The sequence below is a fragment of the Akebia trifoliata genome, chromosome 14, assembly GCF_017979445.1.
Source record: "Akebia trifoliata isolate Shusen 1 chromosome 14, ASM1797944v1, whole genome shotgun sequence".
Lineage (NCBI taxonomy): Eukaryota > Viridiplantae > Streptophyta > Magnoliopsida > Ranunculales > Lardizabalaceae > Akebia > Akebia trifoliata.
In genome coordinates this window covers 14,560,605-14,572,996 of record NC_141388.1, presented here as the reverse complement: position 1 = coordinate 14,572,996, position 12,392 = coordinate 14,560,605, and the positions used below count along the sequence as shown (strand labels likewise).

The following is a 12,392-nucleotide window of genomic DNA, read 5'->3' as shown; positions in this document are numbered from 1 at the left end:
GAAGTTTTGAAATGGGCTGATTTTTGGTGATGATGATCTCCTCACCGTAGAGATCATTCTCACCAAAAATCAGCCCATTCCAAAACTTCTAGCCCTATGTTTACAAGTTGAAAAGTCGTGGACCGTCCATTTTTTGTAAACCATTTTTGATGGGGTTAGAAGTTTTGGAATGGGCTGATTTTTGGTGATGATGATCTCCTCACCGTAGAGATCATCCTCACAAAAAATCAGCCCATTCCAAAACTTCTAACCCATGTGTTTGAAAAATGTTTTGCCAAAATGTTTGTCAAAATGTTTGTTGCTGAACATTTCCCATATATATATATATGGGTCGGGTTCCGTAGACACACATTACGACTCACATTGCGACACAACGTTTTGTCTTATATGGGAAAAAATGTTTGGAATGGGCTGATTTTTTGTGAGGGTGATCTCTATGGTGAGGAGATCATCCTTGCCAAAAATCAGCTCATTATTAAATTTCTAACCCCATGTTTACAAGTTGAAAAATTTTAGACCGTCCAATTTTTGTAAATCAATTTTGATGGGGTTAGAAGTTTTGGAATGGGATGATTTTTTGTCAGGATGATCCTCTCATCACTGAGATCATCCTCACAAAAAATCAGCCCATTCCAAACATTTTTGCCCATATAACGCAAACGGTGAGTCGCAATGTGAGTCGTAAAAAATGTTTGGAATGGGCAAAAAATCAGCCCATTCCAAACATTTTTGCCCATATAAGACAAACTATTTGTCGTCGATCCAATACAATTGAATAGATTTATATTGGAAAAAGAAAAAAAAAAGAGGGATATCTATTTAAAATGGTAGAGAGAGAAATGAAGGGAGGGAGTAAATAGAAAAGAAATAGGTAGATTTTAGAAAAACACTTAAGGATGTTTTTGGAAGGGGTACTTAAGCCCTGTTTGGATATCAAAAGTAGAACTACTATTCCAAAGAGTAGGAGTGGAGCACTCTGTGACGGTATTGGAAAAGTATTTATGTGTTGAAAGGGCATTTGGCAATCAACTCTATGAAGTACTACTGGCAGTAGTACTTTAATGTTAGAAGTCTGTTTGGGAACCATTCTAACTTCTCATGACTTTTGGAAAAAAGACTAGAATACCCTTATATTCTACTTATTTTATTATTTTTTTGTCATTTAGTGGCATAATATGTCTTCAAACTATATTGTTTTTTAATATTTTAACTATAAATATTAATATAGTGAGTATTTAAAATCAAGTATAATCAAAATTTAAATAAAAAAAGAAAAAATTTACAACACCTCCCTTAAAAATTGGATACTTTCACCTGTCACCTATAGAATGACCATATATATATAAAAGATATGTCTCAAACATACCAAGTCCTGATATATATTCATACTTAAACTAATCTTATACATGCAATTTACATATATTTATCTAAGAAATAACATCATAACTAACATATCTATTAAAATTAAAACTGTTATGAACTGTAATATATTATATCATATTGTTACATAAAAAACCAAATCCTTGGTGGTATTTTGTTGTTTATTTTTCTTCACATGCTTATTAATCACATCAACTTTGTCAATAAATTTCAACTTCATCAGCCCATAAAAATCCTCTAGTATGATTCTAGAATTAAAGAAAAAATAAATTTCATTAAGCTATAATAAAAATAGATATATTGTAAGGGAAGTAGGACAAGTTCATGTTTGTCTTATTGACAATTATTATATTTCAAGATGGACACTTATAAAATTTCTACCTTTGTTTTTTTGATTTTAGCAATAATAATAATCAACTTTCGACCACACAAACATCAAAACTACAATCAAAGATTTCAAATTCATAGGTACCAAGATAATATCAAGAGAGGATAAAAGAAACTAAAGAAAGATACAAGGGATTTGATGATTGATAATCTTCTTTTTTTTTTCTTTTTTTTTTTGTGGTTTTGATTAGGAAGGTAGAATTTTGAAAGAAATTTGAAAGTGTAGTGAACATGTTTGTTAAAATACCCATAAAGAGATTACAAATAAAGGAGGTTGAGTGTTGCATGATACTTCAGGAATATAGTGAAACACACACACACACGATTGCTCTTGATTTTTTTTCTTCATCAATCAACCTATTGGTTGAGTGTTGCATGTATTTCTTATTTTTGAAGAGTCATTTAGCCGATCAAATGATGACCCAAAAAAATTCCCCAACTTAAAACTAAGATTCTTACCCTAACATATAAACAAACAATCAAAAATAAGAAATACAAATCTCAAATATTTCAAAGCAGAGATCTTTTATTCATAAATAAAGAGAACTATAAAAAACAAAAAAAACAAAACCCATACAGGGCCGATAAATATGTGTTTTCAACCATAAAAGTCTAAATTGTTTGAGTTTGGAAACATTCTAAAGCAGGGATATTTTTTTCCTAAATAAAGAGAACTATAAAACAAAACCATAGAGGAGTCAATAAATATATGTTTTCAACCATAAAAAGTCTGAATTAATTGAGTTCCATGGAGATGAGTTCTAAACCAAGGTAGCAAAGAGTATTTCAAATGTTTCAAACGCAAACAAGGGTTCGGAGGAGAGAGAAAGAGAATCTACTTTGTTTGTCGTCCTCGATCAAGTTCAGATGAGATGAGTTCATGGAGGAGATGGAGTTATGGAATTCTCTGTGTAACATCCTCTACTAGAACTAGGGCTTGGAGAAGATGAAGAAAGAGTAAAACAGAAAATTTTGATTACCACCAATTGACTGAATGAACGAAGAAGACAATGGTGTTCTGGTTTGGCCAAACAAGTGAAGAAGACAATGATGGAGACTTAACGATAGAAAATAAAGGTAAGGGGGATTTGTTTCTGTTAGGGCCATAAGAATATGAGGGATATTCTTATAAAATATCTAATAATGTTCAAGGGTATTTTGGAAAAATGATGGATATTTTACCGTCAGATTTTGACTCCCAGCAAAATCAATTTTGAGAAATAGGTTTATATGACTTCTTCACAAAGAGCAACTACTTTTACTTAGAGTAAGTCAACGAAGGAGTTGTTGATCCAAATGTATCCAGGCTACTTCTGACTCTTGTATTCTACCTCCCTACAAGAGTCAGAAATAGCCAAGGAGTCCTATCTAAACACCCACTTAATTTATTGGATTGAGAATTAGAGTTCCCAAATTAAAACTCTAATCCATTGTTTTGCTTACCAACTCCTTGGAGTTATAACTCGGAGAAGTTCCTCAACATCAATTTTTTTAAGGTTACTAGTTATATTATAATTATGAACATGTATTGAGATGCACTGAATCATATTAAGTACGATTAAATCATGCAGTTAAAATAGTTAGGTTGCATTTCACTAAGATGCATTTCAATACACCTTAATACCTTAATCACTATAACATAATTAATACTCTAATAAAGAGTATAAGGCCGCATTATAATTATCTCTTTTGGATTATATAAATCCCTAGATTGTGAATAATGTTTATTTTTCTTTTTTTCTTAAATCAATTGTATTCTCTTTGAGTGGGTAAATGCCTTAGTGGGTGAATTCCTAGGAGTCACTAGAGATGGTTGACTTGGGCTAAATTGGGGATTAGCTAGAGTATCGCACCTTGTTGGTTCCTACTCCAATTCTAAAATAGATGGAACCATAACTTGAGCTGCCAAAAAAAACATGGGTACTCATTAATTTCAGTTATCAAGAATCGAATGAGAAAAGAAATATTTGAAATCATTACAAAATAAAAAAAATTTCCTTCCAAAAAACTACCATATATACAAAATTATTAACTTAGTTATAACTTATTCTTCTCAAGATATAAGTTAATCTTTTCTTTTTTTCAAAAATAATACTTATCTTTTTCTTTTATGATGAAAACAATAATTTATCTTCTTTACAAGTAATAAATTTTTAGAAAAGATTACCCATTTTAAACTCCAATACATAGTTTGTATAAAAAAACATGTGTTAATATTGAAATTAAACCTAAATCAACTATAACATAAAAAGAAATGACAAAATAAATCGAATCCAAGTATCCACGACTACCCAATTGAATAAAACCTAATGGTTTCGAATCCTATCAGTTCTAATAAAAAGGGAATCAGAATCAGGATTTTCAATTTTGGTTCCAATGTGGTTCCTGTTAAATGAGAACCCATTGACACCCCTAGCACTATGTCGAAATAAGATTTTGAAAGTTTCCTTAATTTTAGGGGAGATTATATAAGTGTAATGATTTTTTGATGTCCCCCTTTGACACAAGCCCCCATCGGAGAATCCTAGATCATTTGCATCGGGATATGTACAATCATAAATCTTTTTCTTGTGTATCCCAAGGCTATTGATCTACGATTTTGTAATGGGGGCGTGTGTGTGTGTGTGGGGGGGGGGTCATATTATCATGACTTAATATAATAATGCATGGGTTTGGAATTTTTCTTGTGAAAAACTAACTTAAGAAAAAATTATGTAATACACATTAATGTAGGGTTTACATGCTAAATGCTAGTTAATTTTTGAACAACTTAATAATCGATTTGGTAAAAATTTCAACTAAATACCCTCTCTACTTAAAAGAAAAAGATCTACACTACCCATAATACATTTTCTCACCTTTTTTACCTTATCCAAGTTTTCCAACAGCTATGTCTTATTTGGATGATTAGCTATAGCGAACGACATCATAGAATTTTTTTTAGTTATGCAAAATGCATATATAATAATAGTCAGATGGATATGTGAACAAAATTATGTACATAATAATCAGACAGATACGTAGATAAAATTATGTCATGATTAAGAATAAAGATAGAATTCATTGATTTTAAATGGAACAAAAAAATCAATGAATTTGCCCTTTTTAAACAAAAATAAAAGCAATCAAGTCGCCGATTGATATTGAAGAAAGTAAGAAAATCGTTGATTTTCAAAAGTGAAGAATTCTTTTTTTTATTTATTATTATTTAAAAGTTTCAAAATCCATCCATGATCTTCATCAAGGCGTAACTTTTCATTCGAATATTCATTTGACTATTATTATTCATGCATTTTAGATATTTCACAAAGATCTATCCATTAATGTGTTTGGTACTTTATTTGATTAAAATTAGTTGTTGTAGAAAATAGGTAGGGTTGGAAAATCAAATTCCATTGTTTGATTTCACTTGGATAAAATCATGGAAAAATATGAGAAAAAAGAAGAGGAGGAGGAGGGGGAGAGGAAGAAGAAGATGACGAGGAAGAGGGAGGGGGGAGGATGTGATGACGAAGGTGGTGGCGGAGAAAACGGCGACAATGGCGGCAACGGCGACGGCGACGACAACGAAGGAGACGGAGGTAAGTGAGGAAGATGGGGGGAGAACGTGGTGGTGGCGGAAGAAGTAAGGGATGGAGAAGAAGGAGAAAAAGAAAAAGAAAAAGAAGAAGAGAGAGAGAAGGCGATCGGAGACGGAACCGACGGCGACGGTGATGGTAACGACGACGACGACGAGGTTAGTGTAATGGTGGTGGTGGTGGTGGTAGTGGTAGTGGTAGGGAAGAATTGAGGATGGAAAATATGGGTGGATTTCATTTTCCCACCCATATGGGTGGGAAAGTGAAATCCATGATTAAGTGGACTTTTTGAATGAGGTGGAAAATGAATTTCCATTTCATGTGCAATCAAACACTTGAAAAATGTCATTTTCCATGGAAATTGATTTTCCATCCTATTTTTCATGTGCAATCAAACATACTCTTAGTGGATTCATCAATTTGCAAAAACCATGAATTCGTCAATTATGAAAAGCACCAAATTCTTTACAAGATAAAATTTCACGAGACATCAAAATTATATGTATAATTATAATCAAACAAATATTTAGATCAAAAGTTATGTTCGGAGTAAGATTAGGATTAGATTTCACCAGCACAAATCCTTGGAATGTATCAATGTAGCCATTGAAAAACTCAATTAAATAAAAGAGGTGACACATGGCTTTAAATCTCATCCAAGACCATGGAACGGATAGACAAAGCATACCACATATGCAAAATCTCACGAGACAAATTAGATGACTCAAACGATATTTTGAAAATTTCGGCCAAACTAGTAAAACTCGTTCAAATCAATCGGGATTTTGTATATTTTAATTAAAATAAATTTTTTAAGTAAAATTATTAACTACACAAAATATGATTTAATAATTAAACATCTTCTAATCTACCTTATTTTATAATAATAAAAATTTGATTTTTTTTATTTATATATAAATGTATAAGAATAAATAATTGTTAAATGAATTAAATGGTTTATGTCGTCCGAAACCGAGTTGTCTCAATCAAGACGAGCCGGCAAAACGAGTTTTGAAACCATGTTTTTGAATACTTCAAATCTTTTTCTTAAGTTGATAAGATAGTTTTAGGGAAAAAAGTCTACGATATTAATAATTTCCCCCTAATCTAACATTGAAGGTTTCTACGAAGCAGCCTTACCTCCGTTGCACAACCACATACCTTAGTACTTAAGTCTCCTTCATCAATCAGGAAATAATAGAAAACTAAATAACTAATAGTAGAGAAGAAAAAGTCGCAGAAGTTCCAATTCTCTCCATTTCTTTGTCAAAAACGACGAAGCAGCGTCGAGAGAGAGAGAGAGAGAGATGGATGAGATCATGAACAAGATGGGAGGCTACTGGTTCAGCAGGAAAGCCAACAAGGAGCTCGACTCTGTCGGTGATGACTTCGATGTAAAGTTTCTCCCTCTCCCATCCAATTCTAGGGTTTTTGTTTCCTTAATTTCTCCTGTTTTTGCAGCCATAATTTAATTTGCTCTTACTTAATCGGATGCTTCTCTTCAAATCTCATATTCGATTGATTTCCACTCTTTTAAATATATGTATAAAATGGCAATTTCATAATTTCCCAATTAATTTTTGTATAATTTTATTTGATTATTTCGATAAAGGGATACATAATCTGTTAGATGACAAGGTAAACATCATCATTCATTCACAATTTCTGAGATATCTCTTGAAAAGGCCATAAAACCATGGTTTTATTTATAAAGTCTTGGGTTTGAGTCTTGTCTTGTTTAGTTGTTCATGGAGGAGATCGAAGTATATAAATCATTTAAGTCGGATTACAATTGTTTATTAAAATATATTTACATAAAAATAGTCATAAGTTTTGGGCTTACCCATAGCCCAGTTGGTTTGACACATCTCCAAGCAACTTTGAGGTTTTGGGCTTAGACTCATAGTTCAGTTGGTTTGACATACCTAAAAGGGTTCAACGTGGGTTCAAGTCCAGATTAAATAATAAATATTTAAATCATAAAAAATACTTTTTTAATATTTAAAAATATATATAAATCTCGACTGACTAGGTTAGATTGTACTGACTCAGCCGAGATCTTCAATATATCATCCGAGTCACCTCATTAGTCTCGTGAGATGGCGGGAAGCCAAGACACAGTGCAAGTCCGTGGTCTTGGACAAATTTAGAAGTATGCAAAGAACCCAAATCATAACTTATAAATCATGAACCCAAGGAAGAGGTCAACTTGGTAAGTTTCTGTGAGTGGTAATGCCACATACCTGGGATCAAAACGTTGCGTTTACCCTCATACCTATCATATTCCCGCCTACCAAGCCCATGTGGATAACATTTAAGACAATCCAACTGTATAATAAATTTTTCCCATGCCTTGAAGACCATCCTCACAAAATTTCAATCCATCCTCTCATATTTTACTTACCAATTTGGATTTTAAGAATCTTGATTGTTCATTTAAACAGTAAATTTAAGGGGGTTTTTAAATATAGATATTAATGTTAAAATGTACTGATTTTTGGTGACAATGGCCTTCATGTTGAGAATGATTCACAAAAGAACCTGACGCACTTCGATCCTTGGACATATTCTACTGTTTATTTTAGCATTTAACTATACTCTAGTCAGTTTCTTGCTCCCTGCAGCTTGTAAAACATTGATTTATTTAAGAAACATAAATTTTTTAGTGACATATTGACATATCTTTCTTGTGTGATTAGTCATTGTCAAGCAGCATAGAAGGAGGAACTAAATGGTTGGTTAATAAATTCAAAGGTACATTTCACTGCTCGATCATTCATTTCTAATTATGTATCAAGTTGGAACATAAATTTGTTAGTGACATATTGACATATCTTTCCTATGTGATTAATATTTCTAGGCATGCATAGTGTCAAATTTATCAATACATTGGCCTTTTCTTTGTAGTTTATTGACTAAAATAATTTTTGAAATCATTAGATTCTCTTGCTCCACACACATTACACCACATTATGCTGAAAGCATGCATAGATGCGATACCACAGTCCCATGCACTGTAGCTTTATAACCCAGTTGTTGTGACACTGAAACCATGGGTTCATTCCTTATTTTCCTAACCAAAAGCTTCTGGATTTACTCTGTAAACTTTTGATTATATGGGAGGTGTGAGATGGTACAAAGATAGGCTCTTCTTTTACTTGGAGAGTTTAATGGGCTTGAGTTGGGATGCTGACACATATGGGCTTAGACCCATAGCTCAGTTGGTTTGACACACTGCAAAGCAATTTTAAGGTTGTGGTTTCAAGTCCATCTTACCCATTAAAAAATAGTTGACACATATTTCCAAGTAAAGGTGCGGCCACATGGGCCGTTTAGTATATTGGGTCAGCGCGCAATGTACAAATCATGCTAGACCCCTGAGTTGGGATTGCCAACTTTTGTTCCATCTTATAGACACTTTCAGGATGGATTTCTTTGATCAAAAGTTCCTATCTTGTAAAGTGTCCTGGTGGAAGCACTTTTATTTGCTGAAGACTCCCTTATAATCCTTTATAAAGCTCCCAAGCCAAGTGTTGTCTTAATGGTTTCTCGGGGTAGTTGGCTGAAAAGTGATCTCAATGTAGTTTGAGGTTCATCATAGTTGAATTTCAGTTAATTTGATCCGTAAATGAACAGACTTGTATTGACAAGTAATGTTTTTCTCTGAACAATGTTCAATTGAATGGAATTTTCTTGTTTGCAGGGAAATTGCAAAAGCCATTGCCAGAGTTATTAAAGGAATACGATATGGCAGTAGGCATCTTCCCTAAAGATGCCACTCACTACGAGTTCAACGAAGAGACACGGAAACTAACCGTGTTCGTACCTTCAGTATGTGAGGTTGGGTATAGAGATTCATCGGTCTTGCGTTTCTCCACCACTGTGACTGGATATCTGGAGAAAGGAAAACTAACTGATATTGAGGGGATAAAGACAAGGGTGATGATTTGGGTGAAAGTGACTTCCATCTCCACAGAAGAATCAAAGGTCCATTTCACAGCTGGGATGAAGAAAAGCAGGAGTAGAGTTGCTTATGAGGTCCTTAGAGATGGGTTTTGTGTGGATAAGTTTTAATTATATGCTGTAATTCATGCTAGTTAAAAATATTTGCTTGTGATGGAGGAGGTTGTTTTAGTTGTAGTGCCTTTATGCATATTGAGAATATTTTCAAAACGACGACTTGTTATTATTGATATTTCTTGCTCACAGGAAGAATGTGGAAGATGCAAATTATTTATCGTTCCTTGACATCTGTGAAGTAAATCCCTCCCCATTCTGGGTGCTTTTGGGAATGTTGTTTATAGGGTGCTGCTGGGAATGTTGTTTATAGCTTTGAACTTAAAATGTTACCCATACAATTCTTAACAAGACTTGTTACCTGATTATGGACTAAAGCTGTAATCTTATAGCTCTTAAGAATGCATTGAGAACTTGATTCACTGTCTCAATACTAGTTGTTTTGGATATTTTAAGCACGAACTTATAACTTGCACAATTTCTATGAGAATGACATGTAATCGACTTTAGTTACAACTTACAATCAAACTTATCTCAATCAGCTTTCTCTTAGTTTATGTCTAGTGGGTCTACTCCTGTTGTCGATATTAGAGGTTCCAGTGCTCTTGAACCGATGACACGCCTCTATTGATCTTGCTCCTCTCTAAGATGCCAACCTAAATGATCCAAGGATAGACACAGGGTAAATTGGCAAAAAAGCTTTACCTTTCCATTTAAGATGACAGATATTGTGAAGAAAATCAAGTGGTGGGCAAAGAGTTCCTAAATGCCAAAACAACAAAACAAAAACATTTCATTTTAAGTGCCGAACTATCCTATTTTTATTTATTTTTCAGCCCTTGAACTGTCGAACTTTCTGATTTCTTCAAATCCCTCTTCCCTCCTTTCTTCTTCTTCTTCCTCCTTCTCCTCCACCTCGTCTGACAAAATCTTCGCAAGTTACACATATACACTTTTCATGATCATCAAGATCTAGATCTTGTTGGTGCTAATGATAAACTGACTAAAACAGACATATGTATAGAATCATAGATCTTATTTGCCATACATGCTAATGATAAACTGACTAAAACAAACATATGTTTAGAATCATAGATCTTCTTATTTGCCATACACAGGGAAAGGATAAAAGATCTGTGATTCTGTGCACATGCCATGTCAACCGCATCAGTTTATGGCAACTTGTACAAAATACATTTTTAGAAAAACTCATTATTTTCAACCTCTCCAATTGTTTGAATGTTGGAAAAATGAAAATTTGGAAGTGAAGTGTAAAAATGTAAAACACGCTCCATGATTAATTGAGGAATCATCTTACTCGGCTAACCCCTAATTTAGAGAATTTTGTAATGTTAATCAAAACAGATGTAAACCGTACCTAATTTCAATTCCATCTTTCTACTAACTAGTTTCTTCCACAAAACAAATAGATTTATTGAGAGAGAGAGATTAGAACGAAATATCAGAATTAAAAACATTAAAATCAATAGTGAATTTGGAAGAGAGATTAGTCTTGGGTAGGATTAGTAGGGGATTGCCTTAAGTTCGTGAGCTGATCGAGCCACCGATCTTCTGGAACTTGTTGGGTCCATTCTGGAACGAACCCATCAAACGAGATCCCACGCATCGCATCCATGATCCTCATAGCATTCTCTTCACTCAAAGGAGCGTTCCTTCGGTTCTCATCCTCTCTCAACGCTCTCGATATCGCTGAATCCGAAACTTCTCTCATCCTTTCTTCTTCTTCATCATCATCATCATTCAGATCGAGAGTGGACATCCTTCTCTCTTCTCGAACGTAACCATTGCACAAATTAGGGTTTTCAGAGGTTAAGGAATCGAAGAAGGCGTTATCTCTTCTGCCGTTTACAGTTGAGATTTCTTGATCGAAATCGTCGTCATCATCATCAACGGCTGAGATTGGTTGATAATAGTCAGATCCGTCATCGGTCTCGCTATCAGAGTTTTCTGCAGAAACACACACACACACAGATTTGAAAATGGAAATTATAGTAATATTTCTTATAAATTATAACTAACTGAAGAGAAGATAATTTCTATTGCATTATTTACCTTGAAAGAGATTGTCTGCAGAGATCGACATCTATCGCAAATTTGCAGACAGAATTTAATTTAGGGATTTTATCAAAGCGCATGCCCTATTTCTTTTGAGTTTCAAAAAAAAGAATGCGCAAAAATACAGAAGAATGCACCAGCCGGGAATCGAACCCGGGTCTGTACCGTGGCAGGGTACTATTCTACCACTAGACCACTGGTGCTTGATATAAGATTATCCACATATTATAATAAAATATATATCATTAGTTCTGTAAGAAAAAATAGAAATACTCCCCCTAAACGTAACAAAGTTTCTATTTCCACACCAAACTTTAATAATTCCATACTAATGCCATCCCACGATGTGTTGTAATTGTGTGGTGATTTACATATGGTGTTAACAAAAATTGTTTCTACAATAGAATCTCTCAATCATGACCATAGTTAGCAATTCAGTGGACGGAAAAAAACAGTATGAAAATAAATCGGGTGCCATTCAGAATAGTGAGCATCGGTTCACTCGAAAATTCGACGAAAAAAATGCAAGACGGTAAAAATACATTATAGAAATAGTTCGAGAATGATTCAGATCCAACAATTTTTTAAACTTTCAAAAATTCACACACACATATATATATATATATAATATGATATGACTTAATAATTATAATCTACTAATCAAATTATCAATACTTAAATTAAAAATATCTTAAGTAAACAATCCACAATCATATTCATCCAATAAAATATATATTCGTAATTAAAGATTTAGTTTTAATCCACCTAATAATCACGCACAGAGGTAGAGTAGAATAGCAGATTACAGAGAGAGAGAGAGAGAGAGAGAGAGAGAGAGAGAGAGAGAGAGAGGGGGGGGAGAGGGGGGGCAATTGCTTGTAAAGACTGTGAGGAGGCGTGGAACCGTGAAGTAGTGAAGGGTTGAGGATATTCTTGGTCACTGACAATCTGGTA

The 12,392-nt window shown here is 33.7% G+C and overlaps 2 protein-coding genes and 1 non-coding gene across 3 annotated transcripts; 1 reads left to right on the top strand and 2 right to left on the bottom strand.

Moving 5' to 3' along the window:
- Positions 1-6,423: 6,423 nt before the first annotated feature.
- LOC147386409 (uncharacterized protein At5g01610-like) lies at positions 6,424-9,713 on the top strand. The gene is made up of 3 exons (XM_086423452.1): positions 6,424-6,739; positions 8,045-8,099; positions 9,049-9,713. The coding sequence occupies exons 1-3, from the start codon at positions 6,653-6,655 to the stop codon at positions 9,417-9,419; spliced, it is 513 nt and encodes a 170-aa protein (XP_086279578.1). The 5' UTR covers positions 6,424-6,652; the 3' UTR covers positions 9,420-9,713.
- A 946-nt stretch (positions 9,714-10,659) lies between these two features.
- On the bottom strand, positions 10,660-11,594 carry LOC147386408 (uncharacterized). Its single transcript, XM_086423453.1, has 2 exons — positions 11,436-11,594; positions 10,660-11,330 (listed from the first exon to the last, which is right to left on the bottom strand). Exons 1-2 carry the CDS (start codon positions 11,464-11,466, stop codon positions 10,870-10,872), a joined length of 492 nt encoding a protein of 163 aa, XP_086279579.1. The 5' UTR covers positions 11,467-11,594; the 3' UTR covers positions 10,660-10,869.
- TRNAG-GCC (transfer RNA glycine (anticodon GCC)) lies at positions 11,571-11,641 on the bottom strand. The gene has a single exon. It is a non-coding gene; the product is annotated as a tRNA-Gly (tRNA).
- Positions 11,642-12,392: the final 751 nt, after the last annotated feature.

Bases quoted from the DNA above. Each gene is read 5' to 3' on its own strand.
- LOC147386408 (XM_086423453.1), bottom strand. From the start codon at position 11,466: ATGTCGATCTCTGCAGACAATCTCTTTCAAG. The intron at 11,331-11,435 runs GTAAATAATGCA...GTGTTTCTGCAG, and splicing joins TGCAGACAATCTCTTTCAAG to AAAACTCTGATAGCGAGACC.
- LOC147386409 (XM_086423452.1), top strand. From the start codon at position 6,653: ATGGATGAGATCATGAACAAGATGGGAGGCTACTGGTTCAGCAGGAAA. The intron at 6,740-8,044 runs GTAAAGTTTCTC...TTGTGTGATTAG, and splicing joins CTGTCGGTGATGACTTCGAT to TCATTGTCAAGCAGCATAGA. The intron at 8,100-9,048 runs GTACATTTCACT...TCTTGTTTGCAG, and splicing joins GTTGGTTAATAAATTCAAAG to GGAAATTGCAAAAGCCATTG.